This window comes from Zonotrichia leucophrys, chromosome Z, assembly GCF_028769735.1.
Source record: "Zonotrichia leucophrys gambelii isolate GWCS_2022_RI chromosome Z, RI_Zleu_2.0, whole genome shotgun sequence".
Classification (NCBI taxonomy): Eukaryota; Metazoa; Chordata; class Aves; order Passeriformes; family Passerellidae; genus Zonotrichia; species Zonotrichia leucophrys.
The window spans coordinates 58,822,349-58,837,678 of record NC_088200.1 but is presented as its reverse complement, the minus strand read 5'-3'; the positions used below and the strand labels follow the sequence as shown (position 1 = coordinate 58,837,678).

At 45.8% G+C, this 15,330-nt stretch overlaps 1 protein-coding gene across 7 annotated transcripts in view; it reads right to left on the bottom strand.

Annotated features, from left to right (window-relative positions):
• Window positions 1-15,330, bottom strand: part of TDRD7 (tudor domain containing 7) — a 46,954-nt gene that overhangs the window by 21,958 nt on the left and 9,666 nt on the right. For all 7 annotated transcript variants that reach the window (XM_064735692.1, XM_064735694.1, XM_064735697.1 and 4 more), the window contains 4 exons: window positions 12,382-12,523; window positions 11,079-11,295; window positions 6,029-6,114; window positions 4,660-4,877 (listed from right to left, as the gene is read on the bottom strand). In XM_064735692.1, the coding sequence (XP_064591762.1) occupies window positions 4,660-4,877; window positions 6,029-6,114; window positions 11,079-11,295; window positions 12,382-12,523 (663 nt within the window). The remainder of the gene's footprint in view (window positions 1-4,659; window positions 4,878-6,028; window positions 6,115-11,078; window positions 11,296-12,381; window positions 12,524-15,330) is intronic.

The following is a 15,330-nucleotide window of genomic DNA, read 5'->3' as shown; positions in this document are numbered from 1 at the left end:
GTTCAATAAGGCCAAGTGTCAGGTCCTGCCCTTGGGTCACAACAACCCTGTGCAGTGCTACAGGCTGGGCAGAATGCCTGGAAAGCTGCCCAGCAGAAAAGGGGGATGCTGGTCAACAGCACCTGGTGGACAAGAAAGCCAATGGCATCCTGCCCTGTATCAGCAACAGCGTGGCCAGCAGGACCAGGGCAGTCCCTCTGTATTCAACACTGGTGAGGCCACACGTCAAGCTGTGCATCCAGTTCTGGGCCCCTCATGAACAAGAAACACATTCAGATGCTGGAGCAAGGTCAGAGAAGGGCAAAGGAGCAGGTGAAGGGTTGGAGCTGGAGAGGGTAATTCCTATGAGGACTGGCTGAAACAGCTGGGGTTGCTCAGCCTGAGGAAGACTCAGGGGTGACTTTATCACTCTCTGCAACTCCCTCTGAGGAGGCTGTAGCCAGGTGGGGTCCATCTCTTCTCCCAGTTAACCAGTGACAGGACAAGAGGACACAGACTCTGCTGCTTATTACCAGCACAAAAATGTGTCCCAAAACCTTCAGCCTCTCCCTAAATGTGCATGCCAGTACACAGCATGAGCACAGCAGTGAATGTGGATAAATGGGGACAACAACTTTTTTCCTCAGCAAAGTAGTGACAGGGCACACAGACAATTCCAACTCTACTAAAATATTAATGCCAACCTCAGTTAAAAATGCCATTGCACCCATTAAAATTGAAGGAAGTTTTCAGTGGAAAAAAAGAACTGACTGGGTCTAGCATTTTATTATATGTATAAAGACATAACAGGAACAAAGGAGTTTCTCCTTTCTTTCAAGGTTTTCTTTTAAAAATAAATAAAAATTCTTAGAATTTTTAGGGTGGAGGGGTTCAGGTTGGAGATTAAGAGGCATTTCTCCACTTAAAAAGGGGTCAGGCAGTGCACAGACTTCCAAGGGAGGCAGTCAAGTCACCATCCCTAGAGGCAGTCAATAAATGACTGAACTGACAACCAGTGCTACGGTTGACAATGGGTGTTTGGTCGAGAGTTGGACTTGATCTTGGAGCACATCTGAAATACCCGTTGAACACCAACACACAAAGTATGAGAAACAAACAGGATAAACACCAAGCACTGGTTAGTTCCCAGAGCTATGATTTCCTTGGTGTAAGCAAGACTTAGTGGAACAAGTGCCACACCTGGCATGCTGGAATGGAGGGCTGCAGGCTGTCCAGGAGGGATGGGCAGGGCAGGCAATGTGGAGGAGTTGCACTGTATGAAAAGGGGAGGTTTGACTGCACAGCCCTTACCATTAGTGATGTTGTGGGTGAGACCCTGGCTTCCAGGGAGCATTGTTGTAGTGTCTGCTACCAACAGGCACTCAGGAGAAATCTCTGGGTTGGTATCTTGTTCTTACTGGAGATTGCACCTCCCCAGACATCTACTGTGAACACTGTACTGCTGTGACAATCACATCTGGGAAAAGTGTAAAGTTTGTAGGAAATAACTTCTGGTCACAAGTACTCAGTGGGACAACTAGGAACTAAAGCCTCCTAGGCAGAGGACTCTGTCAGGGGAGGTTCAGGAAGCATTTCTTTAACAAGAACGTGGCAAACACTGGAACTGGCTTTTTGGCTGACACCCTCAGCCTGACAAGTGTTCAAAAGATATTTGGATAATGCCCCTAACAACAAGTTTTAACTTTTGGTCATTCCTGAAGTGGTCAGGCAACTGGACTAGATGATCACTGATAAGATTCCTTCCAACTGAAACACTCCTATTTATTTTGCAAATACTTATAACTTGCATTTTTCCATACTGAGTCAACATTTGCATGAAGCTACTATAAATGCCAAGATCCCTTTTCCCCAAGCTTCAAAGTCCACACAGAAAAAAAACCCACTGCTTTTTTTTTTAAATGTAGGGAGAGTCCTTTCTGTCCATGGCCAAGATTACAATGAAATTTTACAGGCCAGAAACATGGTATGAGGAGGTTACATACCTCAGGGGTTCAGCTGCCTGCATCCCAAGGATGCAAGGCTGAGCTTCAACACAGTAAAACTATATAACTTTGACTCAGAATTGCAAAAAAACAGCTAAGTTGTGAGAAAGAACTTGTGACAAAAATATATAGAAAGATAGAAATGAGACAAGAGTTGCAAGTCTAAAATAGGGATCACTAGCTGCTCAAAGACACATGGCAAAGTAATTAATCAAACAGAAAGGTAAAAAAATTTGATAAAAAAAGGTGAAGGTGGGAGGGTCACTACCAGTCATCACATTTTGCAAAGCACAAGTGCTGGAGGTGAAAGCAAACAATTCAGTAACACTGTGGATTTGCCAGAGCTGTTGAAGCAGATTCTTCTCCTGGCTGAGGTCTGTCTAGACAACAAAGACTTCTGAGCATATTTATTGTCAGCCCCACTGCTCATGAAGGCTGGGCCACAATCTGTGACTGCTAGCCACTACCTGGTAACTTTGTACTTTTGCATTTAGCTGTGCAAAGTATGTTGCTAAAAGTAAGATGCTCAACCAAGTCGACCTAAAGAGGAGAGGTAACAGACAAATGGAGACAAAGTCAGCCTCAATACCTCCTGCCTGAACGGTGAAGACTGAAAACAAGATCATCAACCTGCAATTTACAGTGATATTTGGAGACCTGAACTCAGTACATAGGGAAAATATCCATTATCCATAGTTGTAAAAACATGGAAATTACCATCTTCTAGATAAAATTCCTACCTTTCCAACAGAAGATTTGGAGATGCAAAGTTATTCAGAAGTGATACTCTCCAACACACAGATTAAAAGCTTGGAGACACTAAAAGTGTATTAGGTTTGTTGTCTGCTGGTTTGTAAGTATGTTACACTGATCTGAATGAGTAAAAAAGGAATATGTTCTTCTTTAAGAAGATAACAAAAGAAACACCAAGCATGTTTTTGAGCCTGGCAGACACTACCCGTGTAAGAAACCAACATGCCAGAAATAATTCAGGTATCAGACATCTTTACTTTCACTGGAGAGTACAGTCTTTCTTCTGCATTTCAAAGGTTCTACAAACTTGTACACCTGCAAACAATATGTTTAAATCAGGAACAGATGATACTTAAGAGAGGTTCTGTAGCTTTCATATAAGAAGTCCCAATTCAAACTTCTCCATGCCTGAGCCATAATTACAATTCTGTAAGTCAGTAAACTGAGATGGGCTTTAGAAGCTCATTAAGTTCTCTACAAAAAGACTGATTGTGCCAAGATAACTCGATAGTTCTGACTGCTGTTGTACTGTGCCCATTGTATTACAATGTTTCCATGGATTTAATCAGTGCTGATTTATGCTTCAATGACTTTATTTGCACGCTAGAAAGAAAGAGATAGACCCAATAGATAGTAAGCAAATGGATAATGAACACAGAACAAAGATACTGGATGAACAGGACTGACTGGAACATTAGCTACAAAAAAGACTAAAATTTGCTGCATGAACTAAGCAATTCAAGACATAACAGCTTGCCCTGTAGATAACACAGGAACCAATCATCAACCATCAAAACAAATTGCTTCTGACTGCATACATTTCTAGTGTTTGTAGTAAGGTGTTACAAACACATTTTATATATCTGAGAATACCATACATGTACACAAATGGTGTTATTCCTGAAAAGCAGTTGTTCAACTCAGTTATTTTCTTTTAATTTTTTTTTGTATTTAATGCTTTTACAAAAGAAAATACTTCGGACATACAAAAAATGTACTTCAAGAAGACAAATAATTCTTATTACTTCAATACTCTTCTGTGCCACAGTTTGACAAATACCAAGGTAATGAAAAGTCTTCGCTGACTGGCCATTTAACACTGGCCTGTTAAAGTAAAGCTAAATAAAGCCTTGATGCAAAGTTGCATGACACCATAAATGACCCGTATATGCAGAAGAGGAGACAGAAGTATAGCAGTTGAAGCCCCTCCACCCTGTGGTGATGAAACTCGTGTCAGACCTCTAAGCGGACACTCAGCCAGACATCAGCTCCTAATAAGAGACGCAATGACACCCTCAGTAATCAAGGGGTAACAGGCATCAGAAGGAGGGCAGAAAGGGGCTTAGCTGTAATCTCTCCCCCCAGCATTACCACCCTTCAATTTAATCTATTATTGTATCATAAACCTAACCTAAACAGCAAAATTCCTTGGCTTAAGATGTGAGAAAGACCTCTGGAAAAGTCTATAGAAAGATAAATACAGTTAGACCTCAGACTGTTCACAAAGGTTGTTGGTAGCTTGTAGCTTTAAGAGGAGGTAAACCCACCAACAAGGAAAAGCATAAAATGCAATTGGGGAGAAAACCCAAACCGAGAACAACAAACATGGCATGGACATCACCTGTCATCAGCTATTTGAGTCATCAGTACTGGGGTCAGTTAAAGGTTGCAAGGCAGCAACCTCAAGCACTTGCTCCACAACACCATGCAGTCTGACCTTCCTTGTTCAAACACTAGTCCAGCCAACTGTGATTTTCTGGGGTTTCAAAGGGCATAGTGGGGGTTTCAAGGGATGTGGGGGTTTTCTGTCACTGCTACAGAGCATGAAGAAAAATGCAGGTGCACATAAAATAACATTTGGCAAATGAACATTCAGAAGTCTACAGAATACTGGCATCTTCCATAAAAAGGGCTCAATACTTACTGTGCACACATGAGGCCAGTTCTCAAGCTGATAGAGCACTTCTGTGCTCAGGTCCTCCCAGTACATTTCCCGATATATCTGAGGCATCTTTGACAGTCTGACACCACTGCTGTACTTGCTCAGCAGCTCCTTAATGCGACTTTGAAGTTCATGGATATCAGCAGCAGAAGAGCCAGGGGCAACAGTATGTGCCTCTGCAGTGGATGTATTCAAGCTATCTGTTAAAAAAAAAAATACAGCCTTGAAGTAAACACAGCCCTACAAACAGAAAGACAGCTCATTACCTCCGTACTTAAAACTAAACATGGGATCTGCCAGCATAGCACCAACTTTAAAACATGGCTCTCCCACCCAGCATGGCTGGTTCAGTGACTTCCTATGGCAAAGAACTATGGAAATCTCAGATATTAAGTAACTACCTAAAATGAGTTTTCAATCACTGTAGTTATTTTCATATGATGTTGCTACATGTTACTTCTGAAGGAATTCTGGAAGAGAATACAGAACTGCCAGCCCCACTGCAGCTAAGACACTGCACTAAGATGGTATCCCAAGAGGGGCACAGGATAATTTCTTTATGAGTACAAACACCAGAAAGATACTGCATGACAACCAAGAATGTTCTTCTATATTCAGATGGGTGTACAAATCAGACCAATGATTTGCCTTTCATTCCAAGATATATCCTGAGGAAAAGTCTCCACCCAATAGGCAGCTTTTCTGTGCTACGGCATCCAAGGAAGCCCTCCAGTGGAGCAAGGAAAGTGACAACTGCTCAGCTGCTCTGGGCAGTTTCATACATTGAAACTCATCAGGTACTCATTATTCCAGGAGGAGGTTCACACCACTAGCTTACCTGCTGCCTCACCTCTACTGCTCTTCTCCCTTTGGTGGGCTCTATTTGCTACCAGACCTGAAGCTTCACAAATCAGGCTGACAAGTCTCAAAGAAAGAAACCATCATTTTGCAAGCCTATCAGGTGCACAACTGTTGAGCCATGCAAGCAGAAGAGTATTTGCTGGACAGATACATTAGTAATGCTGCTTAGTCCTGAAAGACAGGATTTCATCCTTATACTAGATTCCTAACCCACTGGTGAAATTAAGCCTACTCCTCCCATTTCCAAACTCCTCACACTGGCTTTGTGATTTGCTTTGACACTTCTGCCCAATGTTTTTCCTAGAAGACTGAGAGGCAGACAAGCAAACGCACATTTCCTCAGCACAATGAAATAACAGTGAAAAGGTTCACTCACAGAACTTGATTCCTCATCCAAGCCCATCTTCATTCAAAACAACCAATAAGATGGGGTTTTTTTAAGATGACACCCTCTCTGGGCAGTAAACAAATAATTTCTCAATGGGCATACCATTTGACTCTGTGGAAGAGCTTCTGGACAGGTGAACTTGCAACTCCTTTTGAAATCGTGGTGGGACAGTCAGCCTCTTCTCAGATCTAAAATTGGAAAGAAAATTGCTTAGAATCACTCTTCTTTCTCTAAATAACATTCCATTTGCTTCTAAGACTTGTACATAAAATAAAATGCATTCCACACATTCCTTACACTCCTAGAAGGCCTCCTGCAGTAGTAGTCACAACATCCTCGTCAGGAAGACAACCTGCTTAGCAGTAACAGGACAGATCAAAGGGTAGTTTATTAATTTTTCTCATTATTGTGAGAAACAAAACACAGTAAAAAGACATTAACAAAGGGAAAGTATCTAGGAACACATAGGCATTCTAGGTCTTTTTATGGATGCTGTTGGTTACATTGTTTAAGAGATTCTCCTCTGAAGATCTCTCCCACTGAAAGCACACAAATGTTGTGTTTGCAGGTGTTCTTCAGAGGAAGAATACAGACTCTACTTGGGAATACAGACACTAAAATGAGCTCCTGACACTGAAGAGGGCACAGCACTGTGCAGCTCACAAAGACCTGGAAAAAAAAAATCAGCTGTGGAATAATTACATACACTGCAAGCAAAAGGGAACAAGAGTTGGAGAAGGGAAATCAAAGACTAGGCAACATCTCCACCATAGCACAGCAGGTTGCTCTGAACCAGGCACCTCCTGATCAGAGCAGACCCTGCACAACCACTGGGCAGGCTTTGCAGAAGATCTCTGCCCAGGGCCAGTTCTGGAATTCAGAGATAACAGTGGAGCAAGCCATAAACCTCACCAGCTGCAGAAACACCAAGGGTGATTTTCACAGCTTCACCTGGACTCTGAGAAGGTAGGACAGTAGTTCCATAATGATGCTGCGGCTAGTTGCAACAGGAAGTCAAGACCAAGAAGCCCTATATGTCATCACATTAACTTGTAATCAGAGCATATCCATGAATCAGAAAGAGACCTCCCACATTTGTGTCTCTTCTGAGAAGCATGTTAAAAGATTTAACATTAATTTGTCTCCCCTGCTTTTATGCTGTCCCTGTTAGATGAAACCATTGTTCCTCCATCAGCTACGGGATATCACTTGTACTAAAGACCATACTTCTGTTCTGAGTCATGTCCCACAGCACTAGCTATGAGGACAGGCACTGCCCAGCTCAGCAATTTACACAACAGGAATCATGCCCAGAAGTGCTGGCAGCAGCAGATCAACTACAAGCACATTTATGAAACTCGGAAAGTACAAAAGCACAGCCACCCGCACAAAATCAAAACTTCCACTCACACCTGACACTTGCTGGGTATCTGAAAAGCCTCTTACAACACTCATCTGCACTACAGAAAAGCCCCCTACATTCTGGGCACACCCCAGATGCCCACACTAAGTAGCAGCAGTCTCTTCTTAAAAGCTGTGGCTGCCCATGCAGATGCTACAAGAAATTCAGGATCCCTCTTCTTTGTACATGTACCTACCAGTACGGACAACTCTAAGCTGAACAAATACTCAAGCTAAAAAAGCCCTCTAAATGGAAGCACACTCAAAAAAGACTACCATCTTTGCTCGGCAGAAAGCAAAACAATCCTGTGAAATAGCCCCATGGGTAGTGGAGACTGTCCTGCTACCTCTGCCTGCCAACAGGAATCCATAGCTGTGTTCTAGTCCTCTGTGCCATACATACTTGTAGCACCTTAAGCCCCACATCAGGTGACACAAGTGATGTGACTGCAGGGTAGGCCAGCCAGAACTGCAGGCAAGTTCCAGTGAGAAAGAGGGTAGATATTCCCTGCTCAAGCCATGCCATGTGAACGCCCTGGAAAGAAACCTGTAACAGAGCAGGGATGATTCCCTTCTGCTACATGTAAAAGCTAATTGGATTTGGGATCCTCTCAGTATTAAGAGACTTTATGCAGGGTCTTCCTGTGCTTTCTGTTGTGGTTCAACAGTTTCCCACAACAAAACTGTCATCCAGCTTTCCAAGCTGACATGGGCTTTGAGCACAGCCATCACCAGATCTGAGTGCTGCAATCAGACAAGAATTGTGTGATGTGCTGCTTGCTCCCACAGATCATGATGGTCCTATGTCTCCACAGTGAGATGGGGTATGGCCAGACAGTGCCAGGGCCAACATGCTTCCCTACAGTTTGCACTTATGGACAACTCAGCTACTTGCAAGGCCTCATGCTCCTCAGCTGCTGGAAGCCTGCTCCCAGCACGAGGCCTCCTAGCCACACCAGCAGCCTGGCCCTTCACAAATGCCTGAGCAGCCATGCAGCCCTGCCAAGTCCCCATGCATAGCTCCAGCAGAGCAGCTAGTCACGTCTCACTGCCACACATCACTGCCTCACAACGAAGGGGAGCAATGTCCTTCCCTGACAAGTGCCTTATCTTGGTGAGGCCCATGCCACCCCAATCTGCCCTCTGGTGCTTGGACAGTGCTATCTAAGCAGCAAGGCCAGGTAGTGGCCAGCAGCAAATGGCTCCTGCTGCTTCAAACAAGGATGTCACCAAGCACCCAAACCTGTTTTCATCCATGCTGCTGCCTTCCAGCCTCAAGGATCTCTGCAGTTAACTGACAAGGTCTCTCCCTGATTCTCGGGGCCACAGCAACATAGTCAGGATAACTTCAGAGATTGCTGCTCTAAAGACACGCCTCAGATCCTGCACCAGCATCTGCAAGAAAGCCTTGGACAACCATCTTCAGTTTTTTTGTGTTGTCATGTGAATGTGACAGAACCGGGAAGACAACCAACCTGTTCCCCTTCCACCAAATGCTACACAGGGGAAAGCCCCTGAAGCTGTGGTCATAAAAATCTCTGAAAAAAATATCACAAAGCACTACAGAGGTGGGACATAGACTTTGGCAGTCACAAAAAACCCACCATTTCCAGTCTCATTGAGGAGCTTCACTGCATGATACTGGGTGGAGCACCAATACCTGTCAGCATCCAAAGTCTGTTGCTGGCACACATTGTGTCAAGGCAAGGAACACACATCTGCCATAGCAGTACAGATGTTCAACAGAAAAGAACAGAGACCCTTATGTACAACCATAAGAGCATGGGTGTCCTTTCCCACCATGTGGGTACATGGAGGGGCAGGGTGGGTAACAGAAAGGCAAAAACTGCACACAGATAACAGCTCACTCCAAACTGGGAAGTGGGGCAAAGAGTCTGTCACCCTCAGGACTTGTCTCAGCCAACCTGAGCTGTGAAGGCTCAGTCACTCTCATAGGCAAGTGTTGACACCCCTGCTGGAATAGTGTCCTCAAGCTTGTGCCAGATAACTATGAGGCTGCTGTCAGCCCAGGATTTTTGGGGATGCTGTTCAAAACTCCACTCACTGCACACTGTTTTTTGAAGTCAGGACCTCCTGGCTCAAAGAAGCCTTCCCTCCTGCAATTCCCACATTACAAGCAACTACAATGGTATAGGAGGTACAAAATGTCCCCAGCAGCAAGGACACATGGATCTTGCCAGCCCTGCCTCAAACTGGCCAAGTTGAAACAAATTAACAAATTAATCCAGTCACACACAACCTTGTATTCACATGGAATATGAATCGCATCTCCCTGAACTCTCCCTTCACTATGTACCCAAGCTAACAGGATAGCATTTGGAGTCTTTACAAAAGCACAAGATGTCTCCTCCTCCAAAAACAGATGGGCCAAAGCAGACTTTGCTTGTAGCTTCTCCTACAGCACAGGGCAGAAAGAGACAACAGAAAGAAAGGCAGAAAACTTACCTAAAAGGAGTTCAGGAGAGACTGCCAGAGACGAATAAAGATAACACAAGATGTAGCAGACTACATTAGGAATAGCTACAAGAGGGGTGACATCTACCTAATTTTATTTCACACATTACAAATCTTGAAATGTTATAAAATACTTCCTGTATTTTATAGTAACTAATTTGGAGAAAACTCTAAGTGCTCTTTTTGCTTTGCCTGAGGCAAAGTGCCTCTGCCTTTTAGAGAAGTGCCACTTAAAAATATGCAACTCATCTGCACACACTGAAAAGGGAAGGCCCAAGCACAGATGCTCCTACTCCTTTCTGAGTCACAGCAGGATAGCTTGGTCCTTCTCTGCACAACAGACCGCGGATGGCACATGGAACTCATGCAGGTGGGTGAGGCAGGACATGCCTGCTTTCTGCAGATCTTCCAGAAAGAGCAGGAACCACAGCAGGATTAAGCTGTTGTGCTGCTCTGGGCCACTCCACAGATACGCCACCGTGCAAGTGGCACGCCACTGCATTTCCATTCAACGCCAGGCTGACTTCCAACCTAGCCCGGGCCGGAGCCCTCCCCCTGCAGAGGATTACTGCCACAATCACAGCTCCGGAGGACTTAGCACAGCCACAATGGGTAACAGCAAACACTTTCTCACCACCGTCAGCTGACGGCCCAGGGCAGCCAAAAACAACACAGAAAGAAATGATGGGGCAGCAGCTGACTAAGCCCCCGGGATTAGAGAGGCTCAAACGGGGCTGAAAAGCAGCATGTAGCGCTGGCCCAGCAGAACTGCAGCTCCAGCCCTCAGCTCAGCTCACCCAAACACGGCCAGCCGGCTCCTGGCTCCCAGCACGCCGAGAAGGGCACAAACACTGACGCTGCAACACAGAGTCAGGCAAGAGAGAAAGAACAGCCACCTGCACAACCATCACCCTCAACACACACATCACCTACCCCTGCACACAAATCTGCTCCTCCTTTCTGTCACACAGGCCACAATAGCTCCCTCCTGGGCCCAGGCAACAGCTCCACACTCCCTTGCTGTGACATCTTTGGCCACATTTCTCCAAAACATGGGAACAGGCCAAGAGCACAGGCTAGCTATAGCAGCACCCAAAAAGGCAAAACATCATCTGTCTCCTTCCTGGGTACCATCCCATATTCAGACTTCACCTGCTGCAAGGGCAGGGGCCTGGATTCCCACTGGCTCCCAAAGGACACTGCTTGCATGGCTGCATCCAAGTGTCCATCACACTTCATTTTCCCCTTGTGCGCGCACACACACACACACACTGACCTGTTTACCACAGTGACATGCCTCTGCATGGGGATTTCTTTAGGTGGTCCACTCCCAGCAGCTGAAGGTAAGGCAGATCGGGCACTCTCCACCACAGGTTTCACACCTCCACATGCCACTTCTCTGCCTCGGGGCAGGCGAGGCACAGGCCTCTTAGAACTGCCTTCTTCTGGCATGTTCAAAGACCGGGGCTGCCGCAAAGTTCCTTTGGGCTTTCCTAAAGAGTTTGCAGATGCAACCATGAGTAGCACTCTTCTCACCCAGTCTACCTCCACCTCCCCAGGCACCTCCTGTACTGCCACCCAAAGGGTTCCTTCTCTACCCTGGTTTGTGGGCACCTGAACTCCCACCACACAGCAGAGGTGACCAAGTTACACCCACAGAGGAACACACCAGCATTCAGGCCACACTGGAATAAACAAGCTCTTGGTCACTTTGCTGTTTATATGCTGGATTTGCCACATCAGTGTTGGAGGTTTCAAACACTTCCAAGGGGATTGATGTGCAAAACAGTGATCAACCTGCCTTTATAATCCCTGTCATTTAACTGTGATATGAACCACTAGTTCAGCTTCCCAACTGGCATCCTTGTGGAAAAGCAAGAAGCAGCAAACACTTCATTACAGACAACAGGGGAGCACACACAAACTAGAAGAACCACTGTTGTTCCAAGCTGCCAACCTGCAAGCAAACAGGTCCTGCCTGGGCTTAATCCTGGAATCAATTCCACCGACAGTCACAACAGCACAGCAGTGAGGAAAACCTGACCCATACTTTAGGAAAACACTGCTACAGGAGCTAATGCAAAAGGTAAGAGGTAAAAAGAGCCGAAAATGGGCATCAAAACTTTTGTGGCACTGGCATCAGCAACAGGAGCTGCTGAAACAGCCACAGCTACAGGGACTCCTTCTCACTGTGAGGGAATGGTTCAATCCTCCCACTTCACAACAGGCCAAGGCCAGCCTTAAAGAACCTGCAGGCTCACTGCCACATTTCTTGCCTGCATCTCAGTTGTGTTCCTCACAGAAGCAGGAGCACATGAAAGTGAAGCTAAGCATCCTACAAGGACTTTGTTTTCCAAGATCATTCACATCTTGCATACACACCTGAAAAGGGCTTTCTCTCAGATCACGGCTTTCAGATATAAGCATCCTTGTCAAGAACACTCATCCTCCCAAGAACTCTCCACTTGGACCCTGTAACTTGTGGCCGTAGGTGACACACCCTCACAGACAAGACTTTTGTGCAGCAGCTGCACAGTTCTTTCATAAAGGCAGGCCCTCTAGAGCTGCCTATGGCTTACCTGATAAACTGACTGGTGATGTGTTCTTCAGCCTCATCTGACAGTTCACCTGCCGGACTGTTTTCTTCTTGGAACTCCTCTGTCGGGCCACCAGTTGAGCAACTCGTACAGTTTCATTGCAACTAACAGCATGGCAAATTACCTTGTTGGAGCAGGAAGAGGACAGGGGAAAAAGCAGTCAGTGAGACCCATGCTCATCCACAGCCCTCAGAATCATTTGTATCCCTTTCCAAGCCTGTAACTGTTGAATCATGCAGGCCAGCAGGCAGTTCAGGAAAGGCTTCAGCAGCAGACACAGATCTTGGAGATCTCACTCTCCTTTTGTGAAACCTCAGAAGAAATCTCAGTGAAACTCAGAAATCAGCAAACCACACAGCCAGAGCCTTTGCATCACCTTTCCACATTAGGTTGGGTCCCTCTGAGAAACAGCCTGGTTTTTAACTCTCATCCCACAGGCCCACCATCTTGCTTTATAACTCTGGGAAGCCATGGCGCTGCAGCCTGTCCTTATTCTTTCTGGCAAGGCTCACTAGAGACTCTGGCACCACGTTGACCCTGTGGAGCAGGGTTGCATTTGCCCCACTTACTGAAGAAATTGCACAACTATCTTGGATGCACTATTCACAGGCACTGGGCTGGCCCCCAACAACAGCCCAGCCTTGAACAAGCCCATAGGTATCTCCCTGCTCAACTTCATGGCCTCTTGCCCCAACACCCAATCACCCCAGGCCATCCCATGGACGGATATAGGAACTTTGCCTTGGCAAGACACCAAACCATGTGCCTAGCATGCACTTTGCCTGAAAAGAAGATGAAAGCCCAAACTTTTGGGCCATTCAACTGCCGCAAAGGCAGCTGGGTGAGTACTCCTCCAGGACTCCATAAGTACACAGGCAGTATCACAAAAGCACTAAATTAAAATGTAAGTCTGGCGTCACAGTCATGTTCTGTGGTGGTGGTAGAGGTTGTAAAAGGGCCCCTTTCTCAATAGCGCCATGGGGTCAGCACTGCTACCTTGCTAGCCATGGCCCCCAAGGAACCTCAGAGATGACCATTTTGCACAGCACCAGGGCAAGAGAAATTCAGGGATTTCACCAGCATCTCTGAAATTTACCGAAGAGCAGCTTCAAAAAGGATCTTTTCTCACAATTAAGACAGGACAATCAAAGCAGAAAAACAACCAAAGAGAGAGATTGCTAAGCAGCAACAGCTTGGCCCAGGGATCTCTCTTCTTGTTCTAGGGTGACCCACACAGCCCAGGAAAACAAGGGCAATGGATGATGACACTAAAAGCCAGGCAAGCCCTCCAGCAGTGCTCTCCAGCTCATTCTTCCCCCTCCTCTTTGGCAAACCCAGCACCTTTGCTGGGCTGGCTCAGCACAGAGCCACTGCCAGGAGGGCCTCTCCTTCTGAGGGAGAGCTCTCCTACCCCAGGAACTCCTGCTTACAGATCAGACAGTGTACCTGCTGCACAGCCAGCACTGATAAAAACAGCAATCCAGCAGTACCACCACCGTAGTGATTAAATGCCAGGAATCACAGAAAAATTAAGACTGGAAAACATTGCTACAGTCCATGTAATACAGCACCTTTGCTCAAAGCAGCATCAATTAGACCTAGTTAGTCAGGTGGTGGAATATCTTCAAGGACGAAGAACTCTCAACCACTCTGGAAAACTTATTCTATTGTTTAGCCAGCCTCACTGTAAAAAAGGTGGGCTGTTTAATGTTTACATGGGATTGCTTTTATTTCACTCTGTTATCGTTGTCTCTTGTCTGTTCACTGAATAACAATAAGAACTGGAGATGGAGTCTGGCTCCATGGTTTTTTTACTCCCTTTAACAGACATAAGGATAAGATTTCCCTGAGCTTTCTCTTTTCCAGCACAAACAATCCCCGCTGTCTGAGCCCTGCATCAGAGACGTTACGTTGCAGCCCCTTCATAATCTTCACAATCATTCTGTGAACTTGCTTCAGTGTGGCCATGCCAGTCTTGTTCTGGGAAGCTTAGAAAAGGATGTGGTTTCACTGCCACTGAGCAGAGGGGAATTATCACCCCCATTAGAGTGCTGGCAACTCTTCTTAATGAATCCAAGTATGCTGTTGGTCTCCCTTGCTACAAATGGCACCCTGCCCACTACGAACTCTGCACCCACCAGAACTCCAGGGCATTTGTCTGCCAAACTACTTTTCAGTTGGTCAACCCCAAAACTATACAGGAATATGGGGTTTTTCTTCCCCAGGTGCAGGACTTGGCATTTCCCTATACTGAACTTCATAGGGTTCCCGGTGCTCCATTTCTCCAGCTTCTTGAAATCTCTCTGAACAACAAGCACATTCATTTGCTCTATCAGTCTCTCCTGTCATCCACAGACTTGCTGAGGATGATCTCTGTCCCATCACCTAGGTCATTCATGAACACGTTAGACAGAGCAGTTCTTGAGCATCTATTCCCAGGGCACATCACTTTTAAATGGTCTCCCAATGGGTTTTGTGCCACTGTTACAGAAGAGGATATTACAAGCCCTACCAAAATTCAGTTAAACCACATCCAATGGTCTCCACTCAACCAATCATCTCAACTTGAAGGGTATTTGTTTGTAGCATATGATTTTCACTCTGTAAATCCATACTGACTTGCCTTCTTGTCTTTCAAGTGGCTGGAACAGCTTTCCAGGATTAGACGCTCAACAACATTCCAACAGTTCAATGTCAGGCTGATCTTCCCATCCTACCCTTCCCAGTGAAGGGTGGTGCTTTCTTTCAGTCCTCAAGAACCTCCCACAAATTACCATGACCTTTCCAAGGACACCTGTGGGTGCACTGCAATAAACTCATGGCTTATGCACATTCAGTTTTTCCAAATGCCCCCATCTTAGTCCTCCCCCAACAAGATTAGGACTTCCTTGCCCTGCACTTTCCTCTGCCTATTTCCATAGTATCTCTATA